Below are 18,211 nucleotides of genomic sequence, written 5' to 3' on the forward strand. Positions count from 1 at the left end.
GAATAACAAAATTCAACCCCCTGCCTGCAGAACAGATACAAGATGAAGGTACTGCTAGAAAAGAGCAGCAGCCCAACCCTAAAGCAGACTTCATGGCTAAGGCCATTCCAGGCTCCCCCTCAATGCCACCTGGTAGACTGTACCAGGCCTGAAGCTAGTTCCTGGGCTGAAGTTACAGGGACTGAATGTACTTTCTGCCTTGGGCCATAGCTGACACTGTGGCTGTAGTGCTTGCACTCTTGCCCACCGTCCTGCATGCACTTGCTTACCTGGCCACTGATCTCTTCTCTCCGGAGCAGCCGAATGGCTAGGCGTAGCAGCCCTACCACTGCCCGCTCCACAAGGAAGCAGAAATCTTGTGCCTGAACACACAAGTGGTATAGATGATCTCGAACAGTCTGCCATACACAGCCCACACGGTCCCTAAAAGTCATAAAGGGTAAGGACAGTATCAACTGGACAGGCCACTGGGTAATAAGTCACCTAGGCCTTTCATAGTTCACTGGTATTGTGCCCTAAGCAATCAAGCACAAGCTCCTCCCTTCTGCTCAGAGCTTCACGTGTTTCTTGGTCCCAGAGGCCACTCAGCAAGATGGCTTTCAGCCTTTTGGCACAAGCTCAGTATGAAGTCCGCCTAAAGACTGCCCTCTCCTACCTGTTCTCCAACACGATCCTGAGCAGCATCTCCAGACAGAAAGCAGCATCTTCCTCATCGTATGTCTCTTCATCTGGTGTCACCGAGACCAGAGCCTAGAGGGAGGAGGGGGGCAACAGCAGGAAAGCAGACATGGAAGAGGAGCCAGCCACTGGCTCCGTCCCAACAGAAACCGAGGCCACACCACTACCCCGGTGCCTCTCAGACCTCTTCATCTTCTACCTTCATGAGCTCCTGAAGTGATTCCAGCTGGAGGAACTTGCTTTCTGTGATCATTTTTTCTGGGTCACATTGCTAGAGGGGACACACGAAAGAGGGGGTTTATAACAAAGGCTATAGGGAAGAGAATTTCCAAAAGTCAGGGAAAGAGGGCAGAATTGTCTTTGTTACAAGCCCTAGATATTCACAGGGTCACATCTTTCTAGAAGGAAGGAGTCTAGGATTTCTCATGAGAGACAGATAGGCAGTTACCTTGATACAGTCCAAGGCCACTCTCTTGGCCTCCTGGTTCTCTGTAGATGGGCCCCGTACACTAGACTGCTCAGGGCCACTCAATGTCAGCCAGCTCACAAAGCTAAGTACTGATGACTCTCCTCTGTAGGAAAAGGATACATGTCCTGGTGAGCTCCAACATTCTGACTACCTCCTCTCCCAAGGCCCTCAACCAGTGGGGCTGCCCTGACCGGTTTGATGGCATCTCCTCTCGCTGTAGAGAGATCTTGCCATTGGGATCCACAAAATCTTCTACCTGGAAAACAAATCAAGAGTAATTTACTTCTAGGGGTCTGGAGAGATGGCATGCATTGCTATTGCAGAGGACCTGGGCTTAGTTCCTAGCGCCCACATGGTGGGTTACAATCATCTATAACTCCAGTTCCAGGGCATCTGATACCCTCCTCTGGCCTCCATTGGCATTAGGTATGCATGTGGTGTATATACATATATTCAAGCAAAATGCCTATACACATAAATCTAAAAAAAATTAAAAGAAGTGATGGGGCATAATGGGACATGACTGTAATCTCAGCTCTTAGGAGGCTGAGGCAGAAGCTACATAGCAAGTTCGAGACTAACCTAGACAACTTAGTGAAGCCTTGTCTCAAAAAAATAAAAATTTCTTCCAGTATATGATTTACATTCCTTGTGCTCCCTGGCCCAAGCAAAGTTCTCTGGATTTCTTCCCGTAAACAGTCCATATACTACTGTGTCCCCTCCAAGAGGTGACTGGCAATGGCTTCTAACAGCCTTCCTTTACAGCTTCTCTCCAAGATCTGCAGTATTACACTGGAGATGCTCCTAGTAAGCTTTGGCAAGCATCAGGTTTAGAGCTATTCTATACAGAGCACAGAAAGCTAGGTCTTTGTCTTAATGCTGAACATTCTATTAAGAGTTACCTCCACAGAGTTGTCCTCATTCTCATCTGTTGCACTAAACCTACAACTGCCCAGGCCCAGAACCAAGGCTATGTATGACCTGGCCTGCCCCAACATCCACCTTATCTATGATCTGACCAGCAGACCCCAAACTGTAGGATCTCCACAACACAGGGCAACAACAGGATACCCAAGAAGAGTCCTAGTGAGGGCTTAGCATCAATGGTGTAGCAGAAACCAGAGGCCTCGAGACAGACCAATGACTCTTTGCAATGAACACTTGCAAGTAAAGATACATGGACAGAGGGGTTTATGGAGTGACTCACTGTGTCACACTGCAGCTTCCATAATGAGATCTTTTTAAATTTTTTTCTTTTTTTTTTTCTCTTAAATTTTGTTTTATTTTGGTGGGGTAGGTGCAGGGGTGGAGGGTGGATGTGAAAGGATGGGGAAATGAATGGGATCAAGATACATAATGTAAAGGACACATAGAATAAATTTTTTAAAAATTACCTCCACCATAGCCTTGGGTAAAAGTTGGGCTCGGAAGAGCTGCAGCATAGCCTCCATGATATTCTTCCAGCCCTCCCGAAGGATGTCACCATGACGATGGGCCAAATGGAATACTGTCTTGGCTGCAATGTGGGCTTTAGGGTTGCTTCCAAATACACTGGGCAGGTTCTCAATAGACTGGAAAGGCGGATGTAAAGAGGTTTAGGCTTGGTTCAGGTCTGGAAAGGAGGCTCGTTCAAGTCTCTCTGCCTATGGTTCCCTGACAGTTTTCTGCTATAGTATTAGTGGGAAAGGTCAATCTGATGAAGGTCTTTCCTATGGTATCTCCTCCCTGATCCCATTACTTCAGGCGACACTATTCTCATTCCAGAACTTACGAGATAGAAGTGGACTAAGCTTGTTCGAGAGGGTATATATGATGGGTGCAGCCTCCATGGCTGAGGCTTGCTCTCCTTTGGGATTCTAAACCCACATAGTTCCTGCTCCAACTCACCTCACTACTGAGAGCTGTGAACTTGCACAGAGAGATGATGAGATTGTCAAACACATCACTGAGGCCATAGTGGGCGGAGATCATGGCACACTTCCTGTAATGTCACCCCCATGACAGAAACAGTCACTGGAAGGCCACTCAGCCCTCCCAAATTCTTAAGCAACTTTCCATTGGTTCTTCCCCAATGGGTCACAGAAAGAAACCTTTAACCCCTAATCTGTTTAAGACTGAGATTTCCCAGGCTCCAGCCTCCCTCCCGAAAATCAGGAGACATCCCATTCTGAGGAAGTAAAACCAGGAGTCAAAGAGGCATGGGGACAACCCGTGATAACTTGGTGAGATGAAGGATACGAGACCGAGGCCAAAGCTGGGCTACCTGAAGCCTGAGATGGCTTTCTGGACGATGGTCTCCTCAAGACTTTTATCAAAGACATAAGAGAGAGCAGCAATAGTGGGGCCCCAGGTCATAGTGAAGAGGTCCAGGTCGTAGCTGCCAGGAGGTACACGAAGGAATATGCCCTCAGGGGTAGCCCCTCGATGAAGCAGCACACTCCACACATAGTTCTCACGAACCAGACCTGTCTGTTCCTCAGGCATCACGATTTCCTCATTCCTGTCAGAAGGGAAAAGAAGAACTAAATGCACTCCTGAGAACATGCTACTTCTAAACTAAGAGTTTCACCTAGACAAGTATCTTCCATTCATATGAGGTTATCACAGCTGCAGCTAACTGATCTGTTTCCACCCACCACTGGGGCAAGGGAGAGAGAGTGAATGCATTCATAACCTCACAGTCCCATCTCTAAGCCTTCAGCTCTCACATTCTTTCTGCGTAGGGGGCATAAAGTCCTCCTCTTCTGACTCATTATAAGGAACTAACCATATGAACATGGTGGCACATATCTCTAATTCTAGCACTTGTAGGCTGAGGCAAGAAGATCAAGAGTTCAAAGGTCAGACTCAGCTACCTAGCAAGTCTGAAGCAATCTTGAGCTCCATGAGACTGTCTGAAAACACTAACAAAAGAACTAAGTGCCTGTCTCTGGCTCGAGCCTTACCCTCTAGTGCTGGTCCTGTCTCTATAAACCAGAGAACGCATTTTGTGAGCTCTCCAAGAAAAGCGGGGAATTCTGGGTTAGGAGATAGGGCCATGCTACCTCACTTAAGAGAAATAGTTTGGACTGGAGATGTAGCTCTGCAAAGAAACACATTCCTAGTGCCTATGTAAACCCTGGGTTCAATCCCTGGTACCAACCATGTCTGTAAACACACATACACACAAGAGAGCCAATTTGTATAGACCCTAAGTTTGGAATCCTGGAGTCCCATTATTGTTCAGGCTTCTTTAAACAAGAAATGAGTTGTCACAGAGGAGGCTGCCTAGCTAAGTCTCAAAGCTAAATCCAGGGCATGTGAGTCACTACAGTCTGATGTGACTCTAAAAACAGAAAAAGGGAGCAATGCGTTTCTCCTTAACAGAGATGTACACTACTCTCCACATATACTCACTTGATGGCATGGTACATGTCCTCCAGGACGTCTTGCTCAAAGTCCTTGCCTCCATTCACACCTTTTAGGTTTTTTCGAAACTCCTAGAGATAGGCCAGTACATTTTCCCTGTGTCAATGCTGTACACCACCCAAGGAACTCCTTAAGTCTGTGACAGACAGGACTTTGGAAACAGTTAAGTGAAAGAAACCCTTCTCCATCCCAGTCCCTCTTCTGAAGGGGTCAGCACTCCCTGAGTCTCTTGACGGAACTCTGTCCCCATACAAACTGGAAACTTCCCTTATCTTTCTTGCTACTTTTAAAGCTGTACTGGCTCTTCTCTGTCTTGGTTGGAGTACAAGCTTACCTCCAGGGTCATGGGTACATTCTGTTTGCGAGCGTTGTGGTTATGTTGGTCAGTGTTAAGCATGATGACAGCATAGGCCAGGGCAAAGCAGGCATCACTATTGGCAAATGGGGAGCCATTACAACTCTGAAAAAGCCAAGAATCCATCTGTGTCAGTGTCCTTTTCTGGCCAATTCAATCCTCACTACTACCAACCCACTGGTCAGTGATGGTATACAAGTGGCAGTATCACCCAGGAAAATGGCCAAGTTCTTGCCAAATCTTTAACAGAAGTTGCTCCATGGAAAGCCCACCAGAGTGGAAGCAATAGCTGAGGTTTTTGGCTGAGGGAACAAAGAGGCCCTCAAACTGATCAGGACCCTTGACTGACTTTCTGACACTAGACCTACCCTCCAGTGCTCTGTGAATGCCTCCAGCAACCTGTGAATAACTGGGGCTTCCCCGGGCAGACGGAAGGCTTCCAGGTAGAGCCGCAGAGCTTCGTCAAGCCGCAGACCCTGAAAGCTGAAGGTGCTACAGAGAGAGGAAACAGAATGAAGAGGCTGGAGGCATGGAAGCTGCACAGGTCAAGCTGTTAGTCTTCCTTAACCCTCTCTTACTGGTCAACCTTTTCTTACTGGAACAGAGGAGGTTGATGGATTTGGCAGAGGAGTGGTACAGCCTGGTCACTCCTAACAAAATCCCTAACCTTAGCACTTACCACATTAGCAAAACTCTTGTCTAGACACCTCACCTCTCAGAACCCTGTTCCAGGCCACTTGGCAGTGCTTTCCACTGGAACGAAGGGAGGGGCTCCTAAAGCCTGTGCCCCTTTCAGGTTCAACAGATAAGTATCATAGAAAGAGGCAAGAGTATTATGTGAGCTGGTCATCAGCAAGAACTGGAAGAGACTTCCTCTGAGGGAAGAATGTCCTGTCACTCAGACAGCTCCTTCTTCCTTTCTCCTTTCCCCTGCACTTTCCCCATATCTCTTTCTTCTTGTGAAACTCAGGCATGCTAAAGGACCACACCATCACCGAGTGATAAATATCCCAATCCCCACACCGCTTATTTCTTCCTCACCTCACAAAACTCTCCAATAGGTCAGTGTTTTTGCGGTCACTCACAAACTCTCCAATCATTTTTTTGTCTAGCCGAGGGTTCTCTCGAAGCCACTGGGCCACCTCTGTGTTATCCATGGGGATGGTGAGGAGGCCTTTTTCCTGTAGAAACTGGATCCCCTTCTTTGGTTTTTGATTGAACTGCTCTGTCCCAGTGATCAGCAGCTAGAAGACAAAGACTAGAGGCATCAGAAGTTGCTTTGCCCTGAAGTCAGGCAGGCAGGCAGGCAGGCAGGCAGGCCAGACTCTAGTATAGCCTACAGCTGGTCCCCGAAAGAGCTTTCTGAGTGCTCCAGATGACCAGGACAACCTCCCTCCTCGAGTGAGAGGTCAGAGAGCCAGAGAAGAGGCGGACTGGTGAGGTCTGCAGTTCTACAGCCATCTCTGGTATCTACGGACAGCCAGCATCATATTAGAGCCGGTTCAGAGTCCCTTTCCTTTTTGGACTGCTTTGCTTCGAAGGTCCTGGGTTTGAAGGACAGGGCAGACTAACTGTGATCTCTTTGCTTCCTGTATGTCTAGTCACAGACCTGCAATCAAATACATTTATCTGACAATAAAACGAAGAGAGGATTAACTAGAAGTTTTTATGTTAAGAAAACCAAAAACGCCGGGCGGTGGTGGTGCACGCCTTTAATCCCAGCACTCGGGAGGCAGAGGCAGGTGGATCTCTGTGAGTTCGAGGCCAGCCTGGGCTACAGAGTGAGTTCCAGGACAGGCTCCAAAAGCTACACAGAGAAACCCTGTCTCAAAAAAAGAAAAAAGAAAACAGAAAACCAAAAACTTCCTACCTCCAATCAAGAAGCTATTTACAACTGATACCTGCTATTGCTGGGGAAGGGAGAAAAGACAAGAGAAAAAAAAAAGTAACCAGGGCAATAAATGATTAGAATTTTCTTATCTTTTCAAATGAAGAAAAAAAGTAAACAGTTATTTGTACTTTATCAATTCCCTTTTATGACCAATCACCATGCTAGGCCTGGAGATGATCAGTAACTTTTGCTGACCCAAATGACCGTAGCCTTCAGAGCTTCTGTCATTACCACTTGGAGTATCTGGCTGTTGACTGGAGCAGCTTTGCTCAGGGGCCAACAACAATATAGCCTGGGTGTAAGGAAAGGAGCAGAAGTCGCTGCATCCCAGAAAAACTAGACACTAGCTTGGAAGCTGTCTAAGGAGCTGCTAAAATCATCCTCATCTCATCTTTCGGGACAGAAACCAGGTCTACAGAGGACACCCACACAAGGGTGGGCAGAAGCTAAACACACCAGGGTTGTATGTATGTATGTACCTTTTTTTTGTTTTTAATTTCAATTAGTTCCCGTGGATCTGGCAGAAGACAGGAAAATCGAGGCGGCTTCCTGGTAAACTTTTTGTCAGCTAGGAATGGAAGGAGGAGGGAAACCCATAAGATCTTTCCCAAGGTTACTGATACTCTTCCCAGTAAAACCAGAGTAGTCTCAGAAATTTTCTTCTTTGCAGTCTCCCACCTGCTAGAAATCCTACCTTTTGGGGCTCTGTTTTCTTTCCTCTCTCTGGGGTTTAGAATAAGGGGAAGTGCTAGGGCTCTTTCAGGCATGCCCTTAGGCCACTCAGTTTCCCCATGCTTCCTACTCCTTCTCTCTAAGCCCTCTAATGAAGGAGTTTAGAGTCAAGGGTACTGAGTACTAACCCCCAAAGTCACCAGCTTCCTCCACATCATTGCATCCTGGCTTCCCATGTTCTGCTGACAGCCATCCTCCACTTGGAACATGAAGGCCTAGGGCATCTGAGGCCACGCCTGTGGCTTTCCCATCACTGGCTGCTTTCTCAGCTGGTAACAGGAAAAGATATGAAAACTTATGGGTAGGAAGTCAAGCAGTATTGAAGAAGAAGTTGAGTCTCAAGCCAAAAAGAGCTACATGTTCTTACACTGGGTACCAGCTCTGATAGGGCAAAGTCAAGACAAAGTGAGGAGGGTAAGGGGGGAGAGGGGAGAATGAAAGGAGAGAGAGAGAGAGAGAGGGAGAGAGGGAGATAAAACGAACAATAAGAGATGCTTCTCACTATTGTTAGTTTCTTGGGTGCCATCCACTGCCTCATAGCCGGGTCTGGCTGTCTCCTTCTTCTCTTGCTGGGTGAGGGTGTTGAGGACTTTGGCCTGACAGTGAGCCTCAGTGCTGTCAATCACTGTCAACAGGGCATCAAGGGACAGCAGGTGTGTTGTGTAGAGCTGACCAGACACAGGAAAGGCATTCTGGGAAATAAACAGATCTGTTAAGATTTGAGGTTAGAATAGGCTTCACCTGATTATTTTTCCAAAAATCCAAAAACTTAGGCCTTCTCCATTGCCCTTACAAAATGTCTTTCTCCTTACTGTCCCCATCTCTGACGCGCCCCTCTCTGTACCACCATCACTACCATCGGGAATATTTCCTTGGTAGTTTCTAGAGGCCAGTAACAGTGCTCAGCACCTTGGACAGCAGCTTAGTGAGGTCTTCGAAGAGGTTGGAGCAGTAGTAGTCACAATCGTAATTGATGTAGAGCTCAGTGACAAAGCTGGGGATGCGCCAGAGCTGCACGACAGCCTCCAGGGCCATTTCCTTCATCTCATAAGGCATCTTGGGGTTTTCAACAGTGATGATCTCCATAAGCTTTTTGATGTACATCTGTCAACAACCCAGTGACAACCATTTGGGTAGGGCAAAGACAGGAAGAGAAAATTGGACAGGAACAACATTAAAAAGGAGGTAAAGGCCCACTCAAGAGGCATACACTGAGAGACACCAAAAGTCCTCTAGCCTCAATAATACATTCCCCTCTCTACCTCCATGATGGGGGACAAGGCTCTCATTCCTATTCCCAGTCCCCTGGAAGTTGTCTTTTGTCCGTTTTTGTGTGCGGTCTACATGAGCCCTACCCTAATCTTACATTGGTAACTTAGCAGCAACGCTAGTTTGACTTATAAGAACTCCCAGGCAGAAAAGCTGTCCCATTCATGGTGAGATTACCTGCCAGTCCTCATATTTGGATTCTCACACTTTTTTTTCTTTTCTTCTTCTTCTTCTTCTTCTTCTTCTTCTTCTTCTTCTTCTTCTTCTTCTTCTTCTTCTTCTTCTTTTTTAAAGACAGTTTTGCTCTGTAGCCCAGGCTGGTCTTCAACTCACAGCAACCCCCCTGTTTCAGCTTCCTAAGTGCTTGAATTACTGGCATGAGCCACCATGCCCAGCTGTGGGTTTTCCTACATTATAGTCAATCAGTTTTGTCTGGGATCCTCTTAACTATTCTACTACATTGGCTAGTATGACACAAAGACACAAATTATAGAGGCCAAAATACCCTCTATAGGAAGCTCATAAAGATCAATCTCTACTGCTCTTCCAGAGGACCCGAGTTCAATTCCCAGCACCCACATGACAGCTCATGACTGTCTGTAACTACAGTCCCAGGGGACCTATACCCTCACACAGGCAAAACAACAATGCATAATAAATAAATTAATTAATTAAAAATAAAAGATCTATCTCTAGAGATGGGCCTTCTTGGACCTCCCCCACTCTCTTGGTGCCCTGACACACTATTCCCACCCCCCACCCCCCATTGTCATATCGCAGCCTCCAACTTGGGCTGAGACACCCTGCTCAACCATAGGCCATGCCAACGGCCAGAAGTCCAGGTAGGCCCCCTGCCAATGGATATCCCCCACTCTCTTGGTGCCCCCCCACTCTATCCCCAGCCCCCTCTACCTTCTTGTCACCGTGTCCCAGCCCCCAACTCAGGTGGAGACACTCTGGTCAACTAGAGGCTACACTGGCCACCAGAAGTCCAGGTAGGATGTCTGCCAGTGGACCTCCCCCATTTTCTTGGTGCCATACTACACTACCTTTAATCCACCCCCTCCTCATTGCTGTGTCCCAGCCCCCAACTCGGGCAGAGACTGCCTGCTTGACCAGAGGCCACAGCCTTAGCTCAGGTGGTGACCTGCTGCTCAACCACAGAAGACCAGAGAGAAAACAGAAACCAAGGAACAAAACACTCACCCAACAAAGACACCTCAGAAATCAGCACTGAGACTTATAATCACCCTAAACCCAGATGCCTAGATGCCAGCATAAGAACACAATCAACAACAGCCAAGGCATATGTCTCCACTAGAGCCCAGCTATGCTACCACAGCAGCTTCTGAATATTCCAACACAGTTGAAGCACAAGAAAAAGACCTTAAATCCAACATTATGAAAACAGAGGTCTTTAAAGAGGAAATTAATAAATCGCTTTAAAGAAATTGAGAAAAATACAAACAAAAAATTGGAGAAAGTAAATAAACCCCTTAAAGAAAAACAAGAAAAAACAAACACTTGAAAAAACAAACAGATAAAACTGTTCAAGACCTGAAAATGGAAATAGAAGCAATAAAGAAAACACTAATTGAGGGAATTCTGGAAATGGAAAATCTAGGTAAGTGAACAAGAAGCTTATAGAGGCAAGCTTCACCAACTGAATATAAGAGATGGAAGTGAGAATCTCAGGCATTGAAGATATTGTTAGAAGAAATAGATACATTGGTCAAAGAAAAGGCTAAATCTAAAAAATTCCTGACATAAAACATCCAGGAAATCTGGGACACTATGAAAAGACCAAACCTAAGAATAAGAAGGAATAGAAAAAGAAGAATACCAGATCAAAGGCCCAGAAAATATTTTCAACAAAATCATAGAAGAAAATTTTCCCAACCTAAAGGAGGACATGCCTATTGAGGTACAAGAAGCTTACAGAACACCAAATAGACAGAATCAGAAAAGAAAGTCCTCTAGCTACATAATAATCAAAACACTAAACATACAGAACAAAGAAAGAATAGTAAAAGCTGCAAAGGAAAAAGAGCAAGTAACATATAAAGGTAGACCTACCTATTAGAACTACACCCAACTTCTCAATGGAGACTCTAAAAGCCAGAAGACCTGGATAGATGTCTACAGACTCTAAGGGACCATGGATGCCAGCCCAGACTACTATACCCAATAAAAACTTTCAATTATCATAGATGGAGAAAACAAAATATTTCATGATAGTCAAATTTAAGCAATATCTATCTATAAATTCAGCCCAATAGAAAGTACTAGAAGGAAAACTCCAACCTAAGAAGGTTAATTATATCCATGAAAACACAGGCAACAAATAATCTCACATCAACAAAACCAAAAGAAGGGAAGTAAGGCCGGGCAGTGGTGGCGCACGCCTTTAATCCCAGCACTCAGGGGGCAGAGCCAGGTGGATCTCTGTGAGTTCGAGGCCAGCGTGGTCTACAGAGTGAGATCCAGGACAGGCACCAAAACAACACAGAGCAACCCTGTCTCTAAAAACCAAAAAAAAAAAAAAAAAAAAAAAAAAAAAAAAAAGTGAAATATACACACATACCACCACTACCACCAACAGCAACAACAGCAGCACTACCAACAAAATAACAGGAATTTACAATCATTGGTCATTGATATTTCTCAGTATCAATGGACTCAATTCCCCAATAAAAAGACACAAGATAACAGAATGGATGGGAAAACAGGATCCATCCTTCTGCTGCATACAGGAAACACACCTCAACACCAAAGATAGACATTACCTCAGAGTAAAGCATTGGAAAAAGATTTCCCAAACAAACGGACCTAAGAAGCAAGCTTGTAGAGCCATCCAATATCTAACAAAATATATTCCAAATCAAAAGAGCTGGAAATGGTGGCAAACACATTTAATCTCAATACTCAGGAGGCAGAGGCAGGCAGATCTCTGAGTTCAAAGCCAGCTTGGTCTACAAACTGAGTTCCAGGACAGCCAGGGCTATTACAGAGAATGGGGAAGGACATTTTATACTCAAAGGAAAAATCCACCAAGATGATGTTTCAATTCTTAACATCTATGCCCCAAACACAAGGGCATCCATGAATGTAAAAGAAACATTACTAAAGCTTAAATCACACATTGACCCTCACACATAGATAGTGGGAGACTTCAATTCCCCACTCTCACTAACTCTGAACAGGTCATCCAGACAAAAACTAAACGAAGAAATACAGGAGCTAACAGACATTTTAAATCAAACGGACCTAACATATCTATAATACATTTCACCCAAACACAAAAGAATATATCTTCTCAGCACCTCATGGAATTTTCTCCAAAACTGACCACATACTCAGTCATGAAGCAAATCACAACAGATGCAAGAAAACTGAAATAACCCCCTGCATCTATGGATTAAAGATGGATATCAACAACAACAGAAACAACAGAAAGCCTACAAACTCATGGAAACTCAACAACTTTCTACTGAATGAAAACTGGGTCAAGACAGAAGTAAAAGACTTAGAGTTCAATGAAAATGAATGCATAACACACCCAAACTTATGGGACACAACGAAAGCAGTGCTAAGAAGAAGAGTTCATAGCACTAAGTGCCTACATAAAGAAATTGCAAAGATCTCATACTAGCAACTGAACAATACACCTGAAAGTTCTAGGTCAAAACGAAGCAAGAACATCCAAAAGGAGTAGACAGCAGGATAATAATCAAACTGAAGGCTGAAATCAATAAAATAGAAGCAGAGAACAATACAAAGAATCAAGAAAACAAAGAGTTGGTTCTTTGAGAAAATCAACAAGACTGACAAACCCTTATCCAAACTAACTAAAGAGAGAGAATATACAAATCAACAAAATCAGAAATGAAAATGGGGACATACAACAGACACTAAAGAAGTCCAAAGAATAATTGGGTCATACTTTAAAAGCCTGTACTCCACAAACTGGGAAATCTAAAAGAAATGGATAATTTTCTCAATAGATACCACTTACCAGTTAAATCAAGATCAGATAAACAATTTAAATAGACCTATAACCCCAAAGAAATAGAAGCAGTCATTAAAAGTCTCCCAAACAAAAAAATCCCAGGGCCAGACACTTTTAGCACAGAATTCTACCAGACTTTCAAAGAGGAGATAACACTAATACTCCTCAAATTATTTCACAAAATAGAAACAGAAGGAACATTATCAAATTCATTTTATTAGGCCACAGTCACCCTGATAGCCAAACCACACAAAGATTCAACAAAGAGAATTATAGACCAATTTCTCTCACAAACACTGATGCAAAAATACCTAATAAAATACTCCCAAACTGAATTCAAGAACACATTAAAAAGATCAACCACCATGACCAAGTAGGCTTCATCCCAGAGATGCAGGGATGCTTCAATATATGAAAATCAGTAAATTTAATCCACCATATAAACAAACTGAAAGGAAAAAAAAAACCACATGATAATCTCATTTGATGCTGAAAAGGCCTTTGATAAAATCCAACATTCCTTTAGGGATACAGGGATATAACAAACATAATAAAGGCAATTTACAGAAAACCTATAGCCAACATCACAAAGCAATTCCACTAAAATCAGGAACAAGACAAGGCTGTCCACTCTCTTCATATTTATTCAATATAGTACTTGAAGTTCTAGCTAGAGCAATAAGACAACTGAAGGAGACCAAGGGGATACACATTGAAAAGGAAGAAGTCAAAGTAATGTTATTTGTAGATGATAAGGAGTACACATAAGCAACCTCAAAAATTCTACCAGAGAACTCCTACAGTTGATAAACACCTTCAGTGAAGTGGCAGGGTACAACATTAACTCGAAGAAACTAGTAGCCCTCCTATATAAAATGATAAATGGACTGAGAAAGAAATCAGAGAAACAACACCCTTCACAATAGCCACAAATAATGTAAAATATCTTGGGGTAACTCTAACCCAACAAGTAAAAGACCTGTACGGCAACAACTTCAAGGATTTGAAGAAATTGGAGAAGCTATCAGAAGATGGAAAGATCTCCCACGCTCATCCATCATCAGGATTAACTAGCATAATGGCCATTTTATCAAAATCAATCTACAGATTCAACATAATCCCCATCAAAATTCTAACACAATTCCTTACAAACCTTGAAAGGGCAACATTCAACTTCATGTGCAAAAACAAAAAAACCAGGATAGCTAAAACAATCCTGAACAATAATAGAACTTCCAAAGGTGTTACTAGCCCTGATTTCCAGCTGTAGTACAGAGCTGTAGTAATAAATCCACATGATATTGGCATAAAAACAGACATACTGATCAATGGAATCAAATTGAAGACCCAGACATAAATCCACACACCTATGGACACCTGATTTTTGATAAAGAAGCCAGGAAGACATAATGGAAAAAGAAAAAAGCATCTTTAACAAATGATGGTGGTCTAACTGGATGTCTGCATATAGAAGAATGCAAATAGATCCTTATCTATCACCCTGCACAAGACTCAATTCCAAGTGGATCAAAGATGTCAACATGAAACCAGATACACTGAACCTAATAGAAGAGAAAGTGGGGAACAGCCTTAAACACGCTGGTGTAGAAGACAACTTGCTGAACAGAACACTGATAGTGCAGGCACTAAAATCAGCACTTAATAAATGGGACCTCATGAAACGAAAAAGCTTCTGTAAGGCAAAGGATACTGTTAATAGGACAAAACAGCAGCCTACAGAATGGGAAGAGATTTTCACCAACTTCACATCCAATAGAGGGCTAATATTCAAAATATATAAAGAACTCAAGAAATCGACATCAACAAACCAAACAATTCAATTAAAAACTGGGTATACATCTAAACAGAAAATTCTCAATAGAGGAATCTCAAATAGGTGAGAAACATTTAAAGAAATGTTCAACATCCTTAGCCATCAGGGAAATACAAATCAAAACTACTTTGAGATTCATCTTATACCTGTCAGAATGGCTAAAATCATTAATGCTATCATGATACTGAGGATGTGGAACAAGGGGAACACTCCTCCATTGCTGGTGGGAGTGCAAACTTGTACAGCCACTGTGGAAATCAATTTGACAGTTCCTCAGAAAATTGGGAATCAATCTACCTCAAGACCTAGTTATACTACTCTTGGGCATATACGCAAAGGATGTTCCATCTTACCATAAGGACATTTGCTCAACTATGTTCATGCAGCTTTATTGATAATAGTCAGAAACTGGAAACAACCTAGATGTCCCTTCACTGAAGAAAATGTGGTACATTTACATAATGGAGTATTACTCAGCAGTTAAAAAAATGACATCATGATATTTGCAAGCAAATGGATGAAACTCACTCATCCTGAGTGAGGTAACCCAGACCTAGAAAGACAAACATGGTACGTACTCATTTATAAGTGGCGATTAGCTGCTAAGTAAATGATAATCACACTACAATCCATAGACCCAGAGAGGCCAGGCAACAAGGAGGGCTCTAGGGGGGACGCATGTATCTCCTTGGGAAGGGGAATAGAATAGATTTTGTGGGTGGATCAGGGACTAGTAGGGATGAGAATAGGAGGGATCAGGTGGTGGGGTTGGAGGGAAAGAGTATAAGGAGAGCCAACTAGAATTGGAGGGCATCTGGGGGGTGGCAATGTGGAAACCTAGTGCAGTGGAAACTCCCTGGTGACCCTAGTGAAGATTTCTAGAAATGGAGTATGTGAAATCTGAACTGGCCATCTTCTGTAACCAGGCAAGGCTTCCAGTGCTGGGATTGGGACACCAACCCAACCACAAAACCTTTGATTTATATCTTTGTCCTGCCTGCAAGATGTGCTGGGACAATGGTGCAACATAACTTGTGGGAATGGTCAACCAATGACTGGTCTAATTTGAGGTCCATGCAATGAGAAAGAGCCCATGCTGGACAGCTCAGATAGCCGAGGGTAGAACCAAAGTGTCTGGGAAAAAAAAAATCAATTAAGTGATTCCTAATGATGCTCTGCTATAGTCATAGATCAGTGCCTAGTCCAGTTGTCAGAGAGGCCATCTCCAGCTTATGGGTGATGTCGCTCTGTATGCTGTGAATGTGTTGCTCTGATCGGCTGATAGAGAAAATGCTGATTGGCCAGTAGCCAGGTAGGAAGTATAGGAGGGATAAGCAGACAAGGAGAATTCTAGGAAGAGGAAGGCTGAGTCAGGAGACGCCAGTGAGCTGCTGAAGGAGCAATGCGTAATGGGACGCAGGTAAAGCCATGGAACATGTGGCGATACACAGATTAATAGTTATGGGCTAATTTAGGATATAAGATCTAGCTAGCAATGTTCAGTTGATGTTCCTGGGAAGGCCTGCTCTTTTCTTGGGGGAGGCAGGGAGTGAGTGGATCTGAGGAAGAGGGGAGAAGTGGGGAGAACTGAGAAGGGTGGAGGGAGGGGAAGCTGCAATCAGGATGTATTGTATGAGAAGAATAAATAAAAAAAATTTTAAGGCAGAGCAGTGGCAGAGACGTGGTCGTAATAAAGATCAGAAACTGAGCTATTACCCACTGAGGAGTTAGTGAAAACAAGGAGATTAAGAGCTTGGAACAGGGACGCCTTTAATCCCAGCACCCAGGAAAGGAGCCATCTCCGTGGGACGCAACCAGAACGAATACGAACACTCTGTCTGAGGCCAACCCAGGGCCCAGCTGCTGATCCTGTGAAACCCAACAACTTGGAGGTGTTGGTGAGACTACCCTGCTCAGCTGAAATCCATCCGGGAGAGGATTCAGAATCTTACAACTTGAAGTCTGAGGAAACATGATCAGCTGAGGAGTTGACTTGAGCAAAACGTGACCTGAGAACACAAAAGATGGTGCTACCCAGCCACAGAACCAGATCACCAGAATCATAAGCCTACACTACACCGACTGGGAACAGGTAAGCCCCCATCTCCAGACCAGCAGATCAGGTCTCTAGCCCCTGGGTCCTACCCATTGGAGTCCCAGGGACCAGACAGCTACCTTACCCTGCTCCCCCACCGAAAACAAAAAACAAAAAACAAACAAAAAAAAACAAAAAAACCCAACCCCTACGAACCTAACAACCACTGAAACTATAAGCACACCCTGCACCAACTGGGAACAACTGCTCCCTGAGACAGAACCCACTAACACTGATGGACTAAGCTGCTCCCAAAAAAACAGAGCCCAACAGCACTGATTTAACCAAGAACTCCTAGTGGACCAAGACTAACAATTAGAACAAGAGAGGCACCTTTAGACACAGACACTGCCTATACCGAGCAGAGGAAGAGATGAGTAGACGCCAGTGCAAAAATACAGGCAACAACATAAAGACCTATATGACAACATTAGAACCTAGTGATTTCTATACCCGCAAGACCCAAACATACCAAGGCAGAAGAAGCAGAAGAAATCAATCCTAAAAATGACTTTAAGATGATGATAGAGGCCCTTAAAGAGGAAATGAAAAACTCCCTTAAAGAGGAAATAAAAAATTCCCTTAAAGAAATGGAAGAAAAGACAAACAAAAAATTAGAAGAAATCAAAGAAAGCCAAGAAAAAGTAATTAAACAGATGAAGGAAACAATTCAAGATTTGAAAATTGAAATTGAGACAACAAAGAAAACACAAACTGAGGGAATGCTGGAACTGGAAAATCTGAGTAAACGAACAGGAACTACAGATGCAAGCATAACCAACAGAATGCAAGAGATGGAACAGAGAATCTCTGACATTGAAGACACAATAGAGAAAATAGATTAGTCAGTCAAAGAAAACACTAAAGACAAAAAAGTCGTAACACAAAACGTCCAAGAAATTTGGGACACCATGAAAAGACCAAACCTAAGAATAATAGGGATAGAAGAAGGAGAAGAATACCAACTCAAAGGCACAGAAAATATATTCAACAAAATCATAGAAGAAAACTTTCCTAACCTAAAGAAAGAAATACCTATGAAGATACAAGAAGCTTACAGAACACCGAATAGGCTGGATCAAAAAAAAAAAAAGTCCCCTTGCCACATAATAATCAAAACACTAAATATACAGAACAAAGAAAAAATATTAAGAGCTGCAAAGGAAAAAGACCAAGTAACATATAAAGGCAGACCCATCAGAATAACACCAGACTTCTCAATAGAGACTATGAAAGCTAGAAGGTCCTGGACAAATGTTATACAGACACTAAGAGACCATGGATGCCAACCCAGACTATTGTACCCAGCAAAACTCTCAATCACCATAGACGGAGTAAACAAAATATTCCATGATAAAACCAGATTTAAACAACACCTGTCCACAAATCCAGCCCTATAGAAAGCACTAGAAGGAAAAATCCAACCTAAAGAAGCTAAACACACCCATGAAAACTGAGGCAATAGATAATC

At 43.6% G+C, this 18,211-nt stretch overlaps 1 protein-coding gene across 11 annotated transcripts in view; it reads right to left on the minus strand.

Moving 5' to 3' along the window:
• Gbf1 (golgi brefeldin A resistant guanine nucleotide exchange factor 1) overlaps positions 1-18,211 on the minus strand; it is a 156,417-nt gene that overhangs the window by 13,108 nt on the left and 125,098 nt on the right. For all 11 annotated transcript variants that reach the window (XM_059257070.1, XM_059257068.1, XM_059257067.1 and 8 more), the window contains 16 exons: positions 8,443-8,637; positions 8,036-8,225; positions 7,662-7,802; positions 7,281-7,369; positions 5,952-6,154; positions 5,279-5,402; positions 4,890-5,015; positions 4,544-4,626; positions 3,411-3,647; positions 3,035-3,128; positions 2,542-2,718; positions 1,339-1,403; positions 1,127-1,250; positions 878-949; positions 656-750; positions 270-423 (listed from right to left, as the gene is read on the minus strand). In XM_059257070.1, coding sequence (XP_059113053.1) covers positions 270-423; positions 656-750; positions 878-949; positions 1,127-1,250; positions 1,339-1,403; positions 2,542-2,718; positions 3,035-3,128; positions 3,411-3,647; positions 4,544-4,626; positions 4,890-5,015; positions 5,279-5,402; positions 5,952-6,154; positions 7,281-7,369; positions 7,662-7,802; positions 8,036-8,225; positions 8,443-8,637 — 2,169 coding nt within the window. The remainder of the gene's footprint in view (positions 1-269; positions 424-655; positions 751-877; positions 950-1,126; positions 1,251-1,338; positions 1,404-2,541; positions 2,719-3,034; positions 3,129-3,410; positions 3,648-4,543; positions 4,627-4,889; positions 5,016-5,278; positions 5,403-5,951; positions 6,155-7,280; positions 7,370-7,661; positions 7,803-8,035; positions 8,226-8,442; positions 8,638-18,211) is intronic.

This window comes from Peromyscus eremicus, chromosome 1, assembly GCF_949786415.1.
Source record: "Peromyscus eremicus chromosome 1, PerEre_H2_v1, whole genome shotgun sequence".
Classification (NCBI taxonomy): domain Eukaryota; kingdom Metazoa; phylum Chordata; class Mammalia; order Rodentia; family Cricetidae; genus Peromyscus; species Peromyscus eremicus.